The sequence below is a fragment of the Bubalus bubalis genome, chromosome 4 (genome assembly GCF_019923935.1).
Source record: "Bubalus bubalis isolate 160015118507 breed Murrah chromosome 4, NDDB_SH_1, whole genome shotgun sequence".
Lineage (NCBI taxonomy): Eukaryota > Metazoa > Chordata > Mammalia > Artiodactyla > Bovidae > Bubalus > Bubalus bubalis.
This window is the reverse complement of record NC_059160.1, coordinates 95170434-95193465: the sequence shown is the minus strand read 5'-3', so window position 1 is coordinate 95193465 and position 23032 is coordinate 95170434. Positions and strand designations below refer to the sequence as shown.

The following is a 23032-nucleotide window of genomic DNA, read 5'->3' as shown; positions in this document are numbered from 1 at the left end:
TGCCAGGGTGTCTGGAAATAGTTTTCAGCTTTCCAACCCCTGTAGTACACTACAGGGAGAGGGGAATGGACACAGAGCTCATCGTGTCCACATGGTTCTCCTCCTACCTGGTTACCAGACTGTTAAGTGTTGGCTTACTTGCCCTCTTCTTTCCTTATTCTACCTACTCTTCCTTATTGATTGATTCTTCATCTCAACACATAAGCCAGAAAACAGTCCTATGACTTCTGCCTCCCAATTAACTTGTACTCTCGTCTATTTTCCATCCTCACTACGTTAGTGCAGTCTACAATATCTTGGCTAGATTAGTGCAGTAATCTTATGACTGATCTCCCCACACTATACACCCAAATATGTCTCCAGGGATAATTGGTATAGAAAAGTTCTCAACCCAAGTGAATACATTTTCCTTTTGGACATTCAGAAATGTGCATGGGCCTTTGACTGATGGCATTAACAGGCACTTATTGATAGTTTGTGGGGACAAGGGATGTGTTTTGAAATAATCTAGGTGGTACTGCATAACTAAGAGCTGCTGCTGCTGCTAAGTTACTTCAGTCGTGTCTGACTCTGTGACCCCATAGACGGCAGCCCACCAGGCTCCCGCGTCCCTAGGATTCTCCAGGCAAGAATACTGGAGTGGGTTGCCATTTCCTTCTCCAATGCATGAAACTGAAAAGTGAAAGTGAAGTCGCTCAAACGTGTCCGAGTCTTAGTGATCCCCTGGACTGTAGCCTATTAGGCTCCTCCGTCCATGGGATTCTCCAGGCAAGAGTACTGGAGTGGGGTGCCATTGCCTTCTCCGAACCAGAGCTGTCTGGTCCCAAATGTCATTTAGTGCTCTCTCTAGAAACAAGGGTTCATACATGCAGGATTGCATGGACACTAAATTTCGAAAAATGTTGGAAACGAAAACAAATTGTAAACTTTAAATTTCACTGAGTAGGTATATCAAACAAAATTACCACCATCTTTTGCCACCATTGTTTTATGAGGGAAGATAATTTTTTAAAATGTGCATACAAATGTTTATTTTGGCTTTAATCATAATAGCCAAACACTGAAAACGAATGTCCACTGGTGAAAGGACATCCAAATGGTCCACTCAAATGTCCACCTGGTGAAAGGGTCAAGTGTGCTATATCCATACAAGACAATACCACTCGCCCATACAGAGGGAGAAACAGATATATACAGTAACGTGGATGACTCTCAGATACATTAATCTGACCAAAAGTAGCCAGAAGGAAAAGAGTGCCTACTGGTTCTTCTTGTGTGAACGACTCTCCCTACATGAAACACTAGAAATACATATCTAATTAACTGTGACAGAAAGAACTGACTATCTGCGGCCAGGAACAGGGAGAACTGACTGGAAAGGGGCACATGGGAACCTTTAGGTGTGTTAGAAATTATATCTTAATTGTGATGGTGGTGGTTACACAGGTTATACATTTGTCAAAACTCATCAGGCATAAACTTAAAGTGCATGATTTTACTGTAAATAAATAATTTTTCAATAAAGTTGATTTTTAACAAGTTAAATATAACCACCCTCATGCCCATTAGGATGGCAACTATTTTTTTTTCTTAAAAGAAAATAAAAAGTGGTGGTGAGGATATACAGAGAAATTGGAACACTTGTATACTGGTGGTAGGAATGTTACATAGTGCAACAGCTATGGAAAACTGTAGGGTAATTCCTCAAAAACTTAAAACTAGAATTTTCATATGATCCAACAATTCCACTTCTGGGAATATATCTAAAAAAATTGAAAGCAGGAACTTGAAGAGAGATTTGAACACCATTATTCATTGCAGTATTATTCATAATAGCTAAAGTATGGAAATAATCCAAGTGTCTACCAACAGATGAATAGATAAAACATGGCATATGGAATATTATTCAGCCTTAAAAAGGATGGAATTCTGACACACATGACACAACAAGGAGAGACTTTGAGGACATTATGCTAAGTGAACTTGCTGCTGCTGCTGCTAAGTCACTTCAGTCGTGTCCGACTCTGTGCCACCCCATAGACGGCAGCCCACCAGGCTCCCCCATCCCTAGGATTCTCCAGGCAAGAATACTGGAGTGGGGTGCCATTTCCTTCTCCAATGCATGAAAGTGAAAACTGAAAGTGAAGTCACTCAGTTGTGTCCGACCCTCAGTGATCCCATGGACTGCAGCCTTCCAGGCTCCTCCTTCCATGGGATTTTCTAGACAAGAGTACTGGAGTGGGGTGCCATTGCCTTCTTAGATAGTTACAAAAGGACAAACACTGCATAAATCCACTTATATGAGGTACCTAGAGTAATCTAAGTCATAGAGATATATGCCTCCTGCCTCCTGAGAAATCTGTATGCAGGTCAAGAAGCAACAGTTAGAATCGGACATGGAACAACAGACTGGTTCCAAATTGGGAAAGGAGTACATCAAGGCGGTATATTGTCACCCTGCTAATTTAACTTATATGCAGAGTACATCATGCAAAATGCTGGGCTGGATGAAGCACAAGCTAGAATCAAGATTGTCAGGAGAAATATCAATAACCTCAGATATGCAGATGACACCACCCTTATGGCAGAAAGTGAAGAAGAACTAAAGAGCCTCTTGATGAAAGTGAAAGAGGAGAGTGAAAAAGTTGTCTTTAAAACTTAACATTCAAAAAACGAAGATCATGACATCCAGTCCCATCACTTCATGGCAAGTAGATGGGAAAACAATGAAAACAGTGAAAGACTTTACTTTTTTGGGCTCCAAAATCATTGCATATGGTGACTGCAGCCATGAAATTAAAAGATGCTTGCTCCTTCGAAGAAAAGCTATGAGCAACCTAGACAGCATACTAAAAAGCAGAGACATTACTTTGCCAACAAAGGTCCATCTAGTCAAGGCTCTGGTTTTTCCAGTAGTCATGTATGGATGTGAGAGTTGGACTATAAAGAAAGCTGAGCACCGAAGAATTGATGCTTTTGAACTGTGATATTGGAAAAGACTCTTGAAGAGTCCCTTGGATTGTAATGAAATCAAACCAGTCAATCCTCAAGGAAATCAGTCCTGAATATACATTGGAAGGACTGATGCTGAAGCTGAAACTCCAATACTTTGGCCACTTGATACAAAGAACTGACTCATTGGAAAAGACCCTGATGCTAGGAAAGATTGAAGGCAGGAGGAGAAGGCGACAACAAAGGATGAGATGGTTGGATGGCATCACCAACTCGATGGACATGAGTTTGAGTAGGCTCTGGGAGTTGGTGATGGACAGGGAAGCCTGGCGTGCTGTAGTCCATGAGGTCACAAAGAGTCAGACAAGACTGAGCAGCTGAACTGAAGTCATAGAGATAGAAAGTAGAATGGCAGCTGGCAGAGCCTGGGAGAGGGGAGAAAGGGGGGATTGTTTAATGGGTACATAGTTTCAGTTTGGCAAAATGAAAAAGTTCTGGAGATGGATGGTGGTGATGACAAGGTTGCACAACAATATGAATGTACTTACACCACTGAAATGCACATACAAAAATGGTTAAGATTTTTTTTAAAAAAGTTAAATACAAGTAAAGTCAGCATATGCTCCTTCCAGATAAATGGGCCTATCTGTGTTCAATAGCTGAATTCTTTGACTCTTTTTCTAAGAGTACGTCAGAAGAGAAAAATAACACTAGAATAATATGAAAACCGATGTCCTTATTTTCCTGAAATATTAAAATAGTGACTATTTTGCACTTACATCTTTGTTCTGTGTTATGCATTTCATTTGCTTGCACTTCACTTTGTAGGCCTTGAATAGCTTCCTGGCTTCTTCGGACACAGTATTGACATCGTGGAATGACTGAGAGAGATTGTAAGCTGTTTTCAGGTGACATGGCTCATAAAACCCAGGGAGGCAAGAAACTTGACATAAAGACACTATGCAAAAATTATAAAGCTTAAGCATATGTGAAATAACCATGGTAATTTTATTACCATGAGTAACATAGTAACATAGTTTTGATGCCTGTCCCTAAAAATAAAGATATTTTATATGTGTTCATACATGTTCTGTAATATGTGTACCATGAACACAAATGCACTCAAAAATTGAAAAAATGTCAAAAGTTTTGATCAAAATCAATCAAGCTAGCTCACTGCTTAACTACATGAAATTGGAGATAGTAATGTTTTATCTCACTTCTTGAGAAACAAAAGCTTTAACCTAAAATTCCTCAACAGAGATTTTGTGCAATTGTGAAATGGTCAAGTTATTCTGAGCCATAGATTTAACAATGCTCTAACATCTCCAAGTTCCTTTGGAATGTTTATATGCCTTAAAAAAGTGAACTTAAATTGACTTATTATATTTCACTTTAGAAAAAACAAGCGTCACACCAGTTTAAAGAAATCATAGACTATATAAATATTGGCAGTGCAACTGATTAGGACACCGGAAATTAACTCTCCAAAGCTCAGGAATCACTGCCTTAGCAGAAACTAAGTGTTCTTCTTACTCCTACTTCTACCATTCTAACTTCTCCCCATCTCAAACTTTCAGTTATTTCTCAGATGAGGTCAATGAACAGTCATGGAAGGATTTTTAACTAGCCAAGATGCCACAATCCTTATTGATTAATAGAAATCACCAGGCAATACTAAACTGAGTCAATACTGTTCTGCTCTGGTCTGTGCTGAGGCGATAACATGAAGATGATTAATGAAACTGCTGGACCTACCGCCTCAGGTAACTGTGGAGGAAAAGGTTTGCATTTTACGGGTGCCAGAGATAGACTTATACTTTGGGGATGCCATTTGTAGACCAAGGTGATGGCCAAGCGCCCAGAAATCTTCACGGTAATAAACTTATTCACCTGGGGGCAAGAGAAAGGATTGTTAATTCCTGCCCAGAATTCTCATTCTCATAATTCAGGTGGAAATCATAGATATTTACATGATGCACAGAAGGATATTTCAGACCAATATTCACAAACAGCTTCAGTCTAATTCCATTAAGTCAGAAGTGAGGTTTAGGTTTTGGTACTGCCAATTCATTGGTGCTTGATTTATTGAGAGAAGAAAGAGAAGTGGGGAGAAATTATTTGGAATTAATGTAATTATGTCTTATAGAGAAAGATTCGTTTTCAATTGCAAAAATGCTGGGTCACTTTACAAGTACTTCTGAGCCCTAATTCTAGTCTGAGACACAGACGATCTCACCGAAAAGATGCACTTGGTAACAACTGATTCCCTTGATGTTGAGAAAAGTACTTTATACCTGCCAAGCCCTTAGAAGTTTTATGAGCCTTAATATTACTGTGAAACTTATTAAAGTTGGAGGTATTTTGTAAGTGAGAATGGAAAACTAATGACAAATGAACAACTTCTTAAAGCTCAAATGAATATCTGCAGATTTGTAGAGCAAATTTAAAAGGCTTGCTACCTGTGGCGGATTCATTTTGATATTTGGCAAAACTAATACAATTATGTAAAGTTTAAAAATAAAATAAAATTTAAAAAAAATAAATAAAAGGCTTGCTACAGATGAGGTGTCCTTATTGAGTCAGCTGCATTAAGCATGCAAGGACTTTTATTTGGTTACAAGTTATACTCCCTTGTTTCCTGAAGGCTGCCAGCTGGAGTAATTTGAATTGAATAATCTATCCCATTGCAACCCTGAGTTTTTAGAAAAAAAGAGTAAGGAAACCCTGATTCCTGACTGTCAGGAAGCTTTCATATACAGGCTTACCTGGTACAGTTTCTTTACCTGCTCTTTACTTCCCTAACTCTCTAGAATGGAGCAGACCTCTTTTAAAATAACTGTATGAATAGTATCTATAGGATGATACCATGGATTTTGTAAATTGTGTAGGACAGACCTGGAGGTACTTTTCATGCCTGTCCAGTAGAAATACAATATGACCCACATAAGTAATTTAAAATTTTCTAGTAGTCACATTAAAATGAATAAAGGGCAGGTGAAATTAATTTTAATACTATTTTATAGACAAATATATTCAAGAATTCACATTTAAGTATATAATGATGTAAAAACGATTCGTGATATTTTACATTCTCTGTTTTGTATTAAGTCTTTGAAATCTTGTGTGTGGTTTACATTCACAATGTATTTCAAGGGTTCCATAACCACGGATGGCTGTGGCTGCCACACTGGACAGCACAGCTCTGTATGTCTGTGGTGCTACTGAGGTTGGCTGTGCAGGACACCACCAGCACAGCATATGCAATTGCCCTGGATGCAAAGTGCAGTCCATGCACACACACACACACACACACACACACACAGTAACTATATGTGAACAGAGAAAGTCTAGCCCAGAAGTTTCAGACTGATAGCTCAGAAATGTTTGGTTTAGTATTCTCAGAGTTTGAGCTAATTGCCAACTTTAAAATATCAGGATATTTCGTTAAAAAACCTGAATTTATGACTTCTAAAAAAATCATAAAATATAGCAAGCTTAGACCCACAGTCCCATTTGGCAATAGTCTTCTGGCCCTGCATAAAGGCTGTCCCCTTTAAAATGTTTTTTTAGTAGGCATGAAATGCTTTTATAGTAATAACTTTTTAAAACTACTGCTGCTGAACAAAGACAAATCCATTTTAAAAAAGGACCAAGTGAAGTAAAGAACTGAAATAAAAATTATCAGATCAACTGGCTAGTGTAGACCACTAAACTGAATAATTCAGACCTCTTAATCCTCCTACTCCCAATAGTTTATTTTAGAAACTCAAATTAAATGACTGTTACAGAATAAAAATGATCAAAAGAATGATAAATTGTAAAATAATACCCAAATTTCAACTGGATCGTCAAGTTTTCCCTTTGAAGGCCATATCCATTCCCTCACAGTGGTTCCTTTTTTGCTGAGCATCACGCCTCCATCCTGATTAAACATCATTGATATTACTTGGCTATGAAAAAGACAGAAATGTATCTCATTTAGAACAAAAAAATGGATGGACTTATTGATTTGGCTGAGATGACAGATATCATCAGGTTACAGCTTTTAAGAGTACAGGACTCCCTTCTATCACATTCCTGGTGGGTGGTCACCTTGCCTCTGCCTAAATATCTTCCTTGAAGACAAGGCTGGTATATACATCTCAGCTGATCAAAATTTCCCTTCTCTGAGACACATCCCCTCCCATTCACCACTCCCCATCTAGAGAGTCATCGAAATGGGCTCTCCAGCCATGATTATCACGCCATGTGGTCCCAATGCCTTGGCTCTGGCTGATTGAGTTGGGTGGACAGCTGACATAGAACTGTGTTGCAACTGGATGCAAAAAATACATATACAAAAGGCTATGAGGAAGCTGTTGAGCACAGTGCACTCAAAGGACTTAGAGAAAGCAGTGTGGCTAGCGACTTCCCTGATGGTCCGGTGGCTAAAACTCCTCACTCCCAAAGCAGGGGGGCCAGGTTCAATCCTTAGTCAGGGATCTAGATCCCCACATGCTGCAACGAAGAATTCTAATGCTGAATTTAAGACTCAGCACAGCCTAAGAAATAAATATTAAAAACAAAAACAATGTGGCTAGAGTCCAGAGTGGTGCAAATAAGGCTGGAGTGATCAGCAGGACTGGATATGCAGATATTCCTATGCTGTATCTTGAATTTTATCTTACAAGTAACAAATCATATAAGGGTTTAATAACAAAGCAATGAGGTGACATGATCAAACAGATTTGTGAGGAACCAAACTAAATGCTGGGTACCAGTTGAGCAGTCATATCAGTGGTCCAGGAGAGAGGATGGCAGCTTGGTCTAGGGCAGGAGTGAGAGAGATGGATACACATGTATTGAATATATGTGTATACACATATATTCAAGAACCATCTAAATTTGGATAGATAGAATTTGTGTAGTGAGAAACAGGGAGGTGTCAATTTTACCTTCCCTATACTTTATATGTCTATTAATGCAGTCTAGCATTTTATTATATTATCTTTTCTGGATGAATAGCATCACACTATGTGTTCATGTCTAGATCATCTTTGTGTTTTCCTTCTTCTCAGCAATAGCACCTGGCACAGAAAAGAAGTATAAATTTCACTGATAAAATGGATTCAATTAAACAAATGCATAATGGCCAATTATTAAATGCAAGATACAGTTTAGGGACAGTTAGGTGTCAAGGTATGCTCAGCATGAGGTGATATCACTGCACTCAGGAGATTTTCAGTCTCGTGATTATAATTATCTTGCTAGATTACATTTATTTGGAGCCTACTATGTGCCAAGCCTTATATACATACTTATATTTTTACTTATTTATTTATTTTTGGCTGCACCACCCAGCATGTATAATCTTAATTCCCTGACTGTGGCAAGAATACACAGAAGAACTGTACAAAAAAGATCTTCACAACCCAGATAATCACGATGGTGTGATCACTCACCTAGAGCCAGACATCCTGGAATGTGAAGTCAAGGGGGCCTTAGAAAGCATCACTACGAACAAAGCTAGTGGAGGTGATGGAATTCCAGTTGAGCTATTCCAAATCCTGAAAGATGATGCTGTGAAAGTGCTGCACTCAATATGCCAGCAAATTTGGAAAACTCAGCAGTGGCCACAGGACTGGAAGAGGTCAGTTTTCATTCCAATCCCAAATAAAGGCAATGCCAAAGAATGCTCAAACTACCGCACAATTGCACTCATCTCACACGCTAGTAAAGTAATGCTCAAAATTCTCCAAGCCAGGCTTCAGCAATATGTGAACCGTGAACTTCCTGATGTTCAAGCTGGTTTTAGAAAAGGCAGAGGAACCAGAGATCAAATTGCCAACGTCTGCTGGATCATGGAAAAAGCAAGAGAGTTCCAGAAAAACATCTATTTTTGCTTTATTGACTCTGCCAAAGCCTTTAACTGTGTGGATCACAATAAATTGTGGAAAATTCTGAAAGAGATGGGAATACCAGACCACCTGACCTGCCTCTTGAGAAATCTGTATGCAGGTCAGGAAGCAACAGTTAGAACTGGACATGGAACAACAGACCGGTTCCAAATAGGAAAAGGAGTATGTCAAGGCTGTATATTGTCACCCTGTTTATTTAATTTATATGCAGAGTACATCATGAGAAACGCTGGACTGGAAGAAACACAAGCTGGAATCAAGATTGCCGGGAGAAATATCAATAACCTCAGATATGCCGATGACACCACCCTTATGGCAAAAAGTGAAGAGGAACTAAAAAGCCTCTTGATGAAAGTGAAAGTGAAGAGTGAAAAAGTTGGCTTAAAGCTCAACATTCAGAAAACGAAGATCATGGCATCCGGTCCCACCACTTCATGGGAAATAGATGGGGAAACAGTGGAAACAGTGTCAGACTTTATTTTTTGGGGCTCCAAAATCACTGCAGATGGTGATTGCAGCCATGAAATTCAGATCAGATCAGATCAGTCGCTTAGTCGTGTCCAACTCTTTACGACCCCATGAATCGCAGCACGCCAGGCCTCCCTGTCCATCACCAACTCCCGGAGTTCACTCAGACGCACGTCCATCAAGTCAGTGATGCCATCCAGCCACCTCATCCTCTGTCGTCCCCTTCTCCTCCTGCCCCCAATCCCTCCCAGCATCAGAGTCTTTTCCAATGAGTCAACTCTTCGCATCAGGTGGCCAAAGTACTGGAGTTTCAGCTTTAGCATCATTCCTTCCAAAGAAATCCCAGGGCTGATCTCCTTCAGAATGGGCTGGTTGGATCTCCTTGCAGTCCAAGGGACTCTCAAGAGTCTTCTCCAACACCACAGTTCAAACCATCAATTCTTCGGCCCTCAGCCTTCTTCACAGTCCAACTCTCACATCCATACATGACCACAGGAAAAACCATAGCCTTGACTAGCCGGACCTTTGTTGGCAAAGTAATGTCTCTGCTTTTGTTTTTTTGTTTCTTTTTAATTTTATTTTATTTTATTTTTAAACTTTACATAATTGTATTAGTTTTGCCAAATATCAAAATGAATCCGCCACGAATGTGCTATCTAGGTTGGTCATAACTTTCCTTCCAAGGAGTAAGTGTCTTTTAATTTCATGGCTGCAGTCACCATCTGCAGTGATTTTGGAGCCCCAAAAAATAAAGTCTGACACTGTTTCCACTGTTTCCCCATCTATTTCCCATGAAGTGGTGGGACCGGATGCCATGATCTTCGTTTTCTGAATGTTGAGCTTTAAGCCAACTTTTTCACTCTTCACTTTCACTTTCATCAAGAGGCTTTTTAGTTCCTCTTCACTTTTTGCCATAAGGGTGGTGTCATCGGCATATCTGAGGTTATTGATATTTCTCCCGGCAATCTTGATTCCAGCTTGTGTTTCTTCCAGTCCAGCGTTTCTCATGATGTACTCTGCATATAAGTTAAATAAACAGGGTGAGAATATACAGCCTTGACATACTCCTTTTCTTATTTGGAACCAGTCTGTTGTTCCATGTCCAGTTCTAACTGTTGCTTCCTGACCTGCATACAGATTTCTCAAGAGGCAGGTCAGGTGGTCTGGTATTCCCATCTCTTTCAGAATTTTCCACAATTTATTGTGATCCACACAGTTAAAGGCTTTGGCAGAGTCAATAAAGCAGAAATAGATGTTTTTCTGGAACTCTCTTGCTTTTTCCATGATCCAGCAGACGTTGGCAATTTGATCTCTGGTTCCTCTGCCTTTTCTAAAACCAGCTTGAACATCAGGAAGTTCACGGTTCACATATTGCTGAAGCCTGGCTTGGAGAATTTTGAGCATTACTTTACTAGCATGTGAGATGAGTACAATTGTGCGGTAGTTTGAGCATTCTTTGGCATTGCCTTTATTTGGGATTGGAATGAAAACTGACCTCTTCCGGTCCTGTGGCCACTGCTGAGTTTTCCAAATTTGCTGGCATATTGAGTGCAGCACTTTCACAGCATCGTCTTGCCATGAAATTAAAAGATGCTTATTCCTTGGAAGGAAAGTTATGACCAACCTAGACAGCATATTAAAAAGCAGGGACATCACTTTGCCAACAAAGGTCTGTCTAGTCAAGGCTATGGTTTTTCCTGTGGTCATGTACGGATGTGAGAGTTGGACTATAAAGAAAGCTGAGCGCTGAAGAATTGATGCTTTTGAACTGTGGTGTTGGAGAAGACTCTTGAGAGTCCCTTGGACTGCAAGGAGATCCAACCAGCCCATTCTAGAGGAGATCAGCCTTGGGTGTTGTTTGGAAGGAATGATGCTAAAGCTGAAACTCCAGTACTTTGGCCACCTCATGCTAAGAGTTGACTCATTGGAAAAGACTCTGATGCTGGGAGGGATTGGGGGCAGGAGGAGAAGGGGACGACGGAGGATGAGATGGTTGGATGGCATTACTGACTCAATGGACATGGGTTTGGGTGGACTTTGGGAGTTGGTGATGGACAGAGAGGCCTGGCGTGCTGCGATTCATGGGGTCTCAAAGAGTCGGACATGACTGAGCGACTGAACTGGACTGAACTGACCAGGGATCAAACCCATGGCCCCTGCACTGGAAGCAGAGTCTTAACTACTAGACAAGGCAGTGTTACATAATGATTATAACCTCTATAGAGCTAGACTGTTAAAGGTATTGAACCTAGCTCTTCCATTTCCTAATTGTATGAACATGGGCATATTTCTCAACCTTTCTGTGGCTCAGTTCCCTTGTCTTAAAATAGCGATAACAACAGCACCCACCTCATAGAGCTGTTGTTTGTTAGTACTAAATGATCTAATATATGTAAAGCACTTCAAACAAAGCTAGACAGCTTGTAAGTTTTCAAGAAGTGTTGTTTTTATTAAGTCTCACATAAGTCTCACAAGTCCATTTATAGCCATTATGGTTTCTCTTTCCCAGATGAGAAAACAGAAGCTGAAGGATGTTCACAGAATATCCACAGCCTAATGTGAAGTCCTATAGAGGGGCTCATCATCTAATGAAAGAATAATAGTTCCTTGTATAAAAGAGGTGCTTTTGGCTTAATCAAATGTGCAGTCTAACAGGTGGGCTGGAGGGGTATAGTGACAAAACCAATGAAAAAAGCAGAAATGGAAATCCCATGCCTTGGACACCTAGAGAGCATCACTTTCTTGAATAGCTTAGCCTCTCAGCATGGGCAACCCAGCCTTGAGCTGTTCTCATTTCTGTGAGCAGTCTCATCATGCAACGTAGGAGGAGCTCTAGCTAAGGCAGCTGTCCCCTGCTGGCACAGTGCTTCCCTGCACACTGAATCCTGGCAGCAAGGGTCCCAGTCCACACTCCTCTCTTACTCATCTTCCCGCTGATGCAAGCTTCCGAGCCTTCTCAGCAAGAATCCCCTTTGGTGAGATGACAGATATGCAAAAGGGGGATTGGTTTAACAAAGGCCTACTATATGGCACGGGGAATTCTGCTTAATGTTGTGTGGCAGTCTGAATGGGAGGGCAGTTTGGAGGAGAATGGATACATGTATGTGTATGGTTGAATCCCTTCACTGTTCACCCGAAAACAAAACCTAACACTGTTTGTTAAATACAAAATAAAAGTTTTTAAAAATTACAATTACAAAAAAGAAATGTAACATACAACATTTAAGACATATAAAATTTATAAAGCATAAAATGAATAGCCATATCCACTGCCCAGTTTACTAAATAAAAGATTACCAAAAGTAAAAAAATAAGAAGGGGGAGGGGACTGGTTTAAAAGATCACTAACAGATAATGAATTCCCTTTGGAAGCAACTTTTTTGGTTTGTTTTTGCCTTCTCTTTTTCAGAGCCTTCAGTTCTGCTGAAAGCAGACTGTACCCTGTGCCAAGGAACGGTCTATGGTGCCCAGGATGAAATTACACAGGGGCAGGACTTATCCATGAGGCATAGTGTTTTGGGCTTCTGTGAATTCCCAAAATACCACTAACAGATGGTGTTGTATTAATCTGCTACTGTCATCAAGGAAGACAGGGAGGGGATGAGGAAGGGGACCACTCTAGAGGGGCAAGTGGAGGAAAATTACTTCCTAGTTTGTTTTGCATATATAATCCTCATCTTGGACACTTAATTTCATGTAACAAATATTCAGGGGGACATTTTCTTGGCATAAACTTCATTCTTGGGCAATACTAAAGTCTGGCCAGGGCACTGAACATTCTGGCATCTGCCCAGAAAGTGAAGACTTGGGATGTACTTTTATTTCAATTCTAACTTTGTTGACTTATAAATCTATTAGTCTGTCTGTAACTTAGCCCTAAATGAGATCTCAGAAATCACATGGCCCACCTTTGTATCAACCACTATTTTTTTTATTATAGCTTTTATTTTTAATTTAATATTACTTAAATGACAAGGGAAATTTTTAAAATATTTCATAAAATTGTGAACAAGGAATGTCAGGTTTAGGTCCAGTTTTCTTGCAGGCAAAAGAGAAATAACATATACTTTAACTATGCAATATTGGACAGAAAATTATATATTAATATTTTGAGGGGCTTCCCTGGTAGTCCGGTGGTTAAAAAATCCACCTTGACATGCAGGGGAGACTGAATCAATCTTTGGTCTGGGAAGATCCCACATGCTGCAGAACAATTAAGCCCACATTTCACAGCTACTGAGCCCACCCTCCTAGAGCCTGTGCTGCACGACAAGAGAAGCCACAGCAACGGGAGGCCCTTGCCCTGCAACGGGAAAGTAGCCCCGCTCGCGGCAACTAGAGAAAGCCCATACGCAGACGCAAATATTCAGTACAGCCAAAAATAAATAAATATTTTGAGCTCTCAGATTCCTTGAACATCCTAGTAGTTTATATTAGTATACTGTAGAGGATTTTATGGAGTTTATCACTATCCTATAGGCTTAGTTAGACCTTCTCAGCCAATTCATTATTTCTACACTGACCAAAGTGTCATTATATATCATGCCTCTTTTAGGTGTACTCATTTGGACTATGTGCCAAAACTAGGAAAAACTAGCTCCCATAAGGGAACTGTGTCTCAGAGTTATTTTTTTTCTGGGTGAGTTACACATTGTATCACCGAATAGGGTTTTTTTTTGTGAGAGACAAAATTAAGCAAGATACACTTCTGGAAGGTGGAGGGGATCAAAACCAGTGTCATTACAATATATTATCTAAAATGTCCAGTTTTTAGTAAAAAGATTATCAGACGTGCAAAGTAAAAGAAAAATGTGATCCATACACAGGAAAAAAGTAGAAAATAGAAGCTTTCATTATGGGGCCCAGATGTTGGATTTATCAGACTTTAAAGCACCTATTATATTTTTTTAAACTAAAGGAAAACGTTTTTAATTAAAAGAAAATATGATGTCAATGATTTATTCAAATAGAGAATAGCAACAAAGAGACAGAAATTAAAAGCTTAATAGACATTCTGGAATTTAAAGTACAGTAGTAAAAGTGACAGATTCAATAGAGGGGGCCAACAGCCTATCTGAACTAGCAAAAGAAGAATCAGTGAACCTGATGATAGCTCAGTAGAGATTATCGAGTCTGCAGAACAGAGAGAAAAGAAAAGTGAAGAAAAACAGAGTCTGAGAGTCCTATCAGTTCAGTTCAGTTCAGTCACTCAGTCATGTCCGACTCTTGGCGACCCCATGAATTGCAGCACGCCAGGCCTCCCTGTCCATCACCAACTCCTGGAGTTCACTCAAACCCACGTCCATCGAGTCGGTGATGCTATCCAGCCACCTCATCCTCTGTCGTCCCCTTCTCCTCCTGCCCCCAATCCCTCCCAGCATCAGAGTCTTTTCCAATGAGTCAACTCTTCGCATCAGGTGGCCAAAGTACTGGAGCTTCAGCTTTAGCATCAGTCCTTCCAAAGAACACCCAGGACCAATCTCCTTCAGAATTGACTGGTTGGATCTCCTTGCAGTCCAAGGGACTCTCAAGAGTCTTCTCCAACACCACAGTTCAAAACCATCAATTCTTTGGCACTCAGCTTTCTTCACAGTCCAACTCTCACATCTATACATGACCACAGGAAAAACCATAGCCTTGACTAGCCGGACCTTTGTTGGCAAAGTAATGTCTCTGCTTTTGAATATGATATCTAGGTTGGTCATAACTTTCCTTCCAAGGAATAAGCGTCTTTTAATTTCATGGCTGCAGTCAGCATCTGCAGTGATTTTGGAGCCCCCCAAAATAAAGTCTGACACTGTTTCCACTGTTTCCCATCTATTTCCCGTGAAGTGATGGGACCAGAGTCCTATCGGATCAGATCGGATCAGTCGCTCAGTCGTGTCCGACTCTTTGCGACCCCATGAATCGCAGCACGCCAGGCCTCCCTGTCCATCACCACCTCCCGGAGTTCACTGAGACTCACGTCCATCGAGTCGGTGATGCCATCCAGACATCTCATCCTCTGTCGTCCCCTTCTCCTCTTGCCCCCAGTCCCTCCCAGCATCAGAGTCTTTTCCAATGAGTCAACTCTTCGCATCAGGTGGCCAAAGTACTGGAGTTTCAGCTTTAGCATCATTCCTTCCAAAGAAATCCCAGGCCTGATCTCCTTCAGAATGGACTGGTTGGATCTGCTTGCAGAGTCCTATAGACACTATTAAATTCACTGACACACATACATGTGATGGGTATACCAGAAAGAGTAGAGAAAAATGGGCAGAAAAATAAAAATAATAATGGCCTAAAAGTCTCAAGTTTTATGAAAAACATTAATCTGTACATCAAAGCAGCTCAAAAAATTCCAAGTAAAATAAACTCAAAAGAGATTCACACCTGCACACATCAGAGGCAAACTGTTAAAAGCCAATGGTGAACAGAAAATCTTGAAAGCAGCGAGAAAGCATTAGACAAAGAGTAAAATACAAATGGGCCTGACATATAGTACTACGACTACTACTACTACTACTAAGTCACTTCAGTCGTGTCCGACTCTGTGCGACCCCACAGATGGAAGCCCACTAGCTTCCGCCGTCCCTGGGATTCTCCAGGCAAGAACACTGGAGTGGGTTGCCATTTCCTCCTCCAATGCATGAAAGTGAAAAGTGAAAGTGAAGTCGCTCAGTCGTGTCTGACTCTTCGCGACCCCATGGACTGCAGCCTACCAGGCTCCTCCATCCATGGGATTTTCAAGGCAAGAGTACTGGAGTGGGTTGCCATTGACATATAGTAGGTGCCCAATAAATATTAGATATCTATAAATTTAATCTTCAAGCTTAGAGAAGAATCAACCAGTATCCTTGAATAATAAAGGTATATAAAAGAATGAAAATACCAATCCAACTTCAAGAAAGCATGATTTCTCAGCTGTTTTTCTAATAGTGAGGATAATTAGGCAGATAGTATCCAGAGTCTAGGCCAAAAATAGGCAAAATATAACCTGCAGGCCAAATATGGTCTGCTGCCTGGTTTTGTAAATAAATTTTTATTAGGGCACAGCCAGGCACACTTGTCTATATGTTGGCTATTGCTGCTTCCATGCTACAGTGGCAGAGTTCCTAGTTGCAACAGAGACTGTATGGCTGGCAAAGCTTAAAATATTTACCATCCGGTCCTTTAGAGAAAAAGTTTTCCAGCCTCTGGCCTAAGTACTTCTCCCTTGTTCTCTCCACTGGGTTCCCCAGAGCTTTGAAAATCCTACTGTTTGCCATGCTCTTTCCTACTGGACTAGACTTTCAGAGACTGTTCTAATCGAATTCTGTCTTCTCCACTGCTGGTGGCATACTCAGCATTCAATCTCTACCTTCTCCTTCCTTTCTAACACATTCCTGTTCATTTAGTTCTTCACGGCTCATGCAGTCAAATCCCATTTACAGGGGTAGATGCTGAGCAGTCTAAGCCCATGGATGCATGGCTCCCTTGTATCCCTTTTGGTTAAAGTGTGTGCCTGTGACTAAACTGACCTAAAAACACTGAAAGGAAGGCCTCACAGTTTACTGAAAAAAGCTTTTTTTCTGTTCGACATGAAAAGGATCATGTAGCTAGTGTCACTGGCAGTGACACCAGGATGATTACCTTGGAAGAAAGGATGCCTAGGATAGCCAAGCGGAGAAATGAAAATAACCTGCGTCCTTCATGATGTCACTGGGCCCTAAATTATACTGTACCCAGAGCCCATCCTATCTCCAATTTAAAATGGTATTTTTCTGTTACTTGCTATACCAAAGCATCATAACTCTATTTTTAACAAAAAAAAAACCTGATTATAATTTTCATGACTGGCTCTCTTAAAATCCTGTCTATCTCAGCCACCCCATCCCACCATCTTTACCCAATAGCCTGACACAAATAGTTCCAAGTCTTGTTCACTCACTCTTCAACCACTCAGCAAATATTTATTAAACATTCACTATATACTAGGCTTCTCTGGTGGCTCAGTGGTAAAGAAGCCACCTTCCAATGGAGGAGACATGGGTTTGATCCTTGGGTTGGGAAGATCCCCTGGAGAAGGCAATTGCAACCCAAACCAGTATTCTTGCTTGGGAAATCCCATGGAGAGAGGAATCTAGAGGGCTACAGTCCATGGGGTTGCAAAAGAGTCAGACACACTTAGCAACTGACTAAACAACAACAAAAAATACTAGGTACATACTAAGTGTTGAGGGTGGAGCAATGAATAAGAAAGATACGGTCCTTCCCATAATAAAACTCACAGTCTAGTTGCACAGACCCAATAAATAAAAGTTTAATTTCAGTTTGTTATTGGTGCTAAGAATAAATAAAGTCATCACTTAGAGTAACAGAAAGAGGATGGGTTTTTTCTTAATGGATGGTCAGAAAATAGTCTGCAAGTTCCTTGAAAAGTTAAACATAGATTTATCATAGAACTTAGCAGTTCTACTCTTGGTATCTATCCAAGGGAAATGAACCATAATGTCCACACAAAAACTTGAACATGAATGTTCACAGCAGCATTATTCATAGGAGTCAAGTAGTGGAAACAACCCCAGCGTCCATCAACTAATGAACGAGAAACAAAAGGTGGTATATATCAATACATTCAATGGAATATTATTTGGCCACTAAAAGGAGTGAAATACTAGTACATGCTACGTCGATGCAACTTGAAAGCCATATACTAAGTGAAAAAAAGCAAATCATCAAACACCGTATATTGTATCATTTCATTTATATGAAATTTCCAGAATAGACAGATCTACACAGGCAGAAGGTTTATTAATGGTTCCTAGGATTGGGGGAAAGGATGGGGAATGATGAGTGGCTGCTAAGGTTTCTTTCTAATGTGATGAAAACATTCTAACATTAGATTATGGTGATGGTTGAAAAATTCTGTAAATATATTAAAACCCATTGTATTGTACATTTTAAATAGGTAAATTTTTGGAATGTAGTTTTTCTCAATAAAGCTATTTAAAACAAAAGAAACAATCTCTCCTAGGAGTGACATTTAAACGGAGACCTGAGAGATAAGAGGAAACTAGTCAAGTAAAGAGGTGGGACAAGAACTTTCAGTCACAGAGAACAACAGTGTACAAATGCTGTGAAGAGAGACAGAAGGTCAGCAAACAAGAGGATGAATTATAAGAGATGAGTCTGAATAGGGACCCGAGCAGAGAGGGTCTTCTGAAACTCTCAAAGGCATCAAATTCCATTCTGACACATTCATCAGGCAGCATAATCCTTATGGAATGGGTATGAAATGTTTAACAGTGAAAGTGGATATGGATGTGCAGTGGATATGGATAACGGTGGATATGGATATGGAAAGTGGGTATGGATAACAGTGCTATGGATAAGACAGCAAGTGGAGAACTATTAATTCCAAATGCTATAGCAGCAAAACACTGAATTGTGAAGAAAAGAAGAGTCATCGAGTTCTGAAAGGGAGAAATCTTTAAAGCAACACTCAGCCTGTAACAGGGGACATCCATTAAATCACTCTCACCATTGTTATAAAGATCAGCTTCTTTATATTTGCAGAATTTTAGCAAACACATGAAGAATTCACATCTCCAGAAAGTTCATAATGTGGGGATCCTATGGAATACCAAACAGGAACAGAAATCACTAAAGCAGCATAAATACAAAATTCATAGTGTCTGAACCTGGTGAGCACTTGTAGGTGACATACTTAAAAACATGAGCCAAAATGAAGTGACCGATCCAGGTTTGGGTCATTAAAGGATGTATAAAAGAATCAAAAGATGATGCAGAACTTCAAGGAGAACCTAAAAATATCTAAACCAAAACCAGGAGAAAAAGGATAACTAAGTCTTACAAGTTTCCTCAACACCCTTGAGAGGAGAGATTTGTCGTTAAGAGACTAAGGCTAGCATGATCATTCATCTTATATGTACTTAACACTTCTCAAATTCTACTATACATGATCAATCAAAATAGTATTGAGAGTGGAGAGAGAAGTAACAATTTATTTTGAAGCTTCTCCCAGGAGAAGTAGGAGTCTATTCCCCACCACATGAATCTAGGTTTGGCCATGTGACTTGCTTTGATCTATGAGTCAGTGGCAAAGATGATGCTAGGGGAGGCTTGAAAATTGCTTATGCACTGGGATTCACCTTTACTCTTGCTGCTTTTGGAGCTCAGTCACCATGTAAAGAAGGCTTTACATGAGCTAGCCTTAGATACTAGAGACATACAGCCCAGTTGCCCTGATGCTCCAGACAACTGCTAGATACATTTAACTCCAAAATCCATGCTCATAACAACATTATTATTATTACTACTATTATTATAATATTACCATTATTATAGCTATGCTAATAATTGCTCATGCAGTGTATACTCAGTTCTAGACCATTCTTTCCACATGTTAAGGGTTGGAAGGGGGAAAAACATTGGAATTAGCATATGAAAACTGACTTCAATGTTTTCCTCTATCATGTGAACTTGGGAAAGATATCCATCTTCTTTGAACTTCAGTTTGGAATTATATCTAGTCACAGGGTTAGATAGCATCACCAACTCAACCAGCGCCCATGAATCTGAGCAAGCTCGGGGAGATGGTGAAGAACAAGGAAGGCTGACATGCTGCAGTCCACGGGGTCACAAAGAGTCAGACACAACTTAGAGGCTGAACAACAACAGGGCTCCCAGGAAAATTAAATAACATGAAAAAGTGCTCTCTCAACTTAAAGTGATACATGTTTGCAATTAGTAGGGGGGAGATGTTTTAATCAAGTTTACCAGCAACAATTTCCAAAGACTCTAACTTGTACAATCCCTGGAGTATCTAACTAATTAAAATACATTTCTTCATGAAAGCAGTTTCAGTTTTCTACCCAGTCTGTAGTGTCACAGAATACGAAGTCCAATTAGAATGCCATAAAATTACGTGGTGTTTCCTAACTTTTCTTTTGAAACTGTCGAACTACTAGGGTTGGGAGAAGAAAAGACTTTTTGAAAGTATGTGCTTTCCCAGCCCTTGAAATGCTTCCAGATTCTGTCATCTTCTTTTCATCTCAACATCAAAGCTGGGAAAGGCGCTTCCACACTGAAGGCAGGTGTGTGCATGCCACTCAGTAAGGTACTTTGCTGCCTCATTCATCTCTCTCTTTCTCTATTTGCATCTTGAGAATCAAACATTAGTTTAATATTTCTTTTGGCTTTTAGCTGACCTGTACTCTATTTGCTGGCAAGCTGCTGACATATTTTGACAGGTGATTTGACTCATAAAAACAGCCAGGGAAGGGAAACAAGGAGAAGAGGCTTCACCAGAAGCTAATCAGCACATACGAAATGCTGAACATGGCAGGAACACACAAAAGCATATTTATGAACTGGCTTTAAAAAAAAACAAACCATCAACTTCCATTGTCTTGAAATCAAGGGAACACAGGAAGCTCAGGTTGGCGCTCTGCGATGACCTAGAAGGGTGGGATGAGGGAAGTGGGAGGCAGGCTTAAGAGGGAAGGGATGTTAGTCACTCAATCATGTCTGACTCTGTGACTCCATGGAATGTAGCCTATCCTACTCTGTCCACGGAATTCTCCAGCCAAGAATACTGGAGTGGGTTGCATTTCCTTCTCCAGGGGATCTTCCTGACGCAGGGATTGAACCCAGATCTCCTGCAATGCAGACAGATTCTTTACTGTCTGAGCCACTAGGGAAGCATATATAGCTGATTCATGTTGTACAGCAGAAACTAATACAACATTGTAAAGCAATTATCCTCCAATTAAAAGTTTTAAAAATATGGAGGCAGGAAAATATGTGATTGAGGATCATTCAAAAAATTGAAATTCAGCAAATATGAAAGCAATATGGTATCTTAGTTCATTGAAAGGCTGCATATCAATAAGCTATAATGTCGATCTATTTCTGAAGCTCCAAGGGCCAAAAAATGTTTTTCTCAGTCCACATTTCATGTTGTTGTTTTTTTTAATTTTCTGTATTTGTATATTTACCTTTGTGCAACATTTTCAACGAGATGCTTTAAAGTGAGTCACCAACTAAATTGAAATGGAGCACACGGAAGAGGTGCAGGCAGAGGTGTGGGGTAAGTAATAATCCAAAGAACAACAAATACAGAGGAAGAGTCATTACAGTGAGTTGCATAGTGTCTCCCCAAGTTTCACATGCACCCTGTACCTCAGAATGTGACATTATTTACAAATAAACCAGGTAACATCAGGAATTGCCGGCAACCAACAGAGGCTGAGAGAGGCAGGGAACAGAATCTGGAGAAGAAAATATGATATACTGGGCAACACTTAGGATGAATGAAACACTTTTCAGCACACACAGGTACATTTTACATTTCATTTAAGTTGTTTGTATCACTGTGCTATAAAGACCTAAAGCACCTGGCTACCCTTACAGAGGCGGGCCACAGCCCAACAGGTCAGAAAGAGTCAGGCACAACTGAGAGACTGAGCTTACATGCCTGCACAGAGAGCACAGAGTCCTCAGGTGAGTGGTTTTTATGTGTGAAAATCAAGGAAAGGAGCAAATTCCCCAATCAGCTCAAATCAAAGAGTCAAAATAAGGTCACAGATGCAAGACACAGGGTGGAGAACATGATTCAGAGGAGGCAGGGTGTCAAAGCCAGAGGAGATCATGAGAACTCTGCAGAACTCTTGAGGAGGATGTGAGACTTTGTATGGGCATGGGATATAGTGCTGCCAGTGTTATCTAGTCCATAAGAGGGTAGGGAGGCCCCCCTGATACCTGGCTCACCCAAATAACCCAGTTTTCTTTCCCAGCCTGTGTGTTCCTGGGGCCTTGGCTTCATATAAGTCCCTATATGAAAAGGGGCTATAGCGTCTTCACATGGATGGCACAGTTGGGTTCTCTGAGACCTACAGTCTTTTGGTCTGTTCTGATACGCATGTCTGTACATGGAACAGCCATGAACACATCTATAGGTTTCATTTTCCTTATCTGCTTTCCCAAACTAGATTGCTGATTTCAAAGATTGTTTTCCTATCCTTTCCATTACTGGGATTTAGCACTTCCTCCACCTCTTACCTTACCCACAGGCTCTAGTTTGTCTGGAATTTCACATACCTCTTAGGAGAAGAAATGCTACCACATCCAAAAGGTGTGAAGGTTCCCAGGATAACTTGATTTGGCAAGTCGCTAAATATGTTGGTATACATGCCACCCCAAGGGAGGGCAGAATAGCTTTGGCAGACAGCTAGGCGGCCAGAAGGATAGATAAGATCCAGGTTAAGGAACTGCTATTGATAAAAACAATAATAATGCTGATAACAACTCTCAGATAGAATTTACTCTTTAGTAGAACTTATTATAATTCTTAAATAGAACTTTTCCTATCTAATTTTTTAAATCAGCTTATCTAGGCAACGAAATCCAGAGAGAGTGACTTGCTTTCCCCTAGACACTGAACGCAGTAACGATGGTGCCAGGCCAGCACATCTGACTGTGACTTCCGTTTGCATGACCTTTCCATGTGTTCACATCGCCTGAACCTCCACTTCAGCTGCAGATTCCTTAAAACCAATCTTGTGACTAGTAACAAGAAGGTCTGGTCAGACAGGTTCTGTCACTGAGTCACTGGAAGCCAAAGCTGCCCACTGCTACCCAGTATGGCCTCCTGAGGTCATTCCAGCACACAGCAAAGTGATTGGGTCTCCCCAAAAATGTTGATGGACAGGCCAGGCAAAGGAGGACTG

The 23032-nt window shown here is 40.4% G+C and overlaps 1 protein-coding gene across 1 annotated transcript in view; it reads right to left on the bottom strand.

Annotated features, from left to right (window-relative positions):
- LOC112584619 (uncharacterized protein C3orf20 homolog) overlaps positions 1–23032 on the bottom strand; it is a 52020-nt gene that overhangs the window by 28899 nt on the left and 89 nt on the right. The window contains exons 2-5 of the mRNA XM_044941991.2: positions 22404–22576; positions 6785–6905; positions 4711–4845; positions 3732–3833 (exon numbers count right to left, since the gene is read on the bottom strand). Of these exons, the coding sequence (XP_044797926.2) occupies positions 3732–3833; positions 4711–4845; positions 6785–6905; positions 22404–22576 (531 nt within the window). The remainder of the gene's footprint in view (positions 1–3731; positions 3834–4710; positions 4846–6784; positions 6906–22403; positions 22577–23032) is intronic.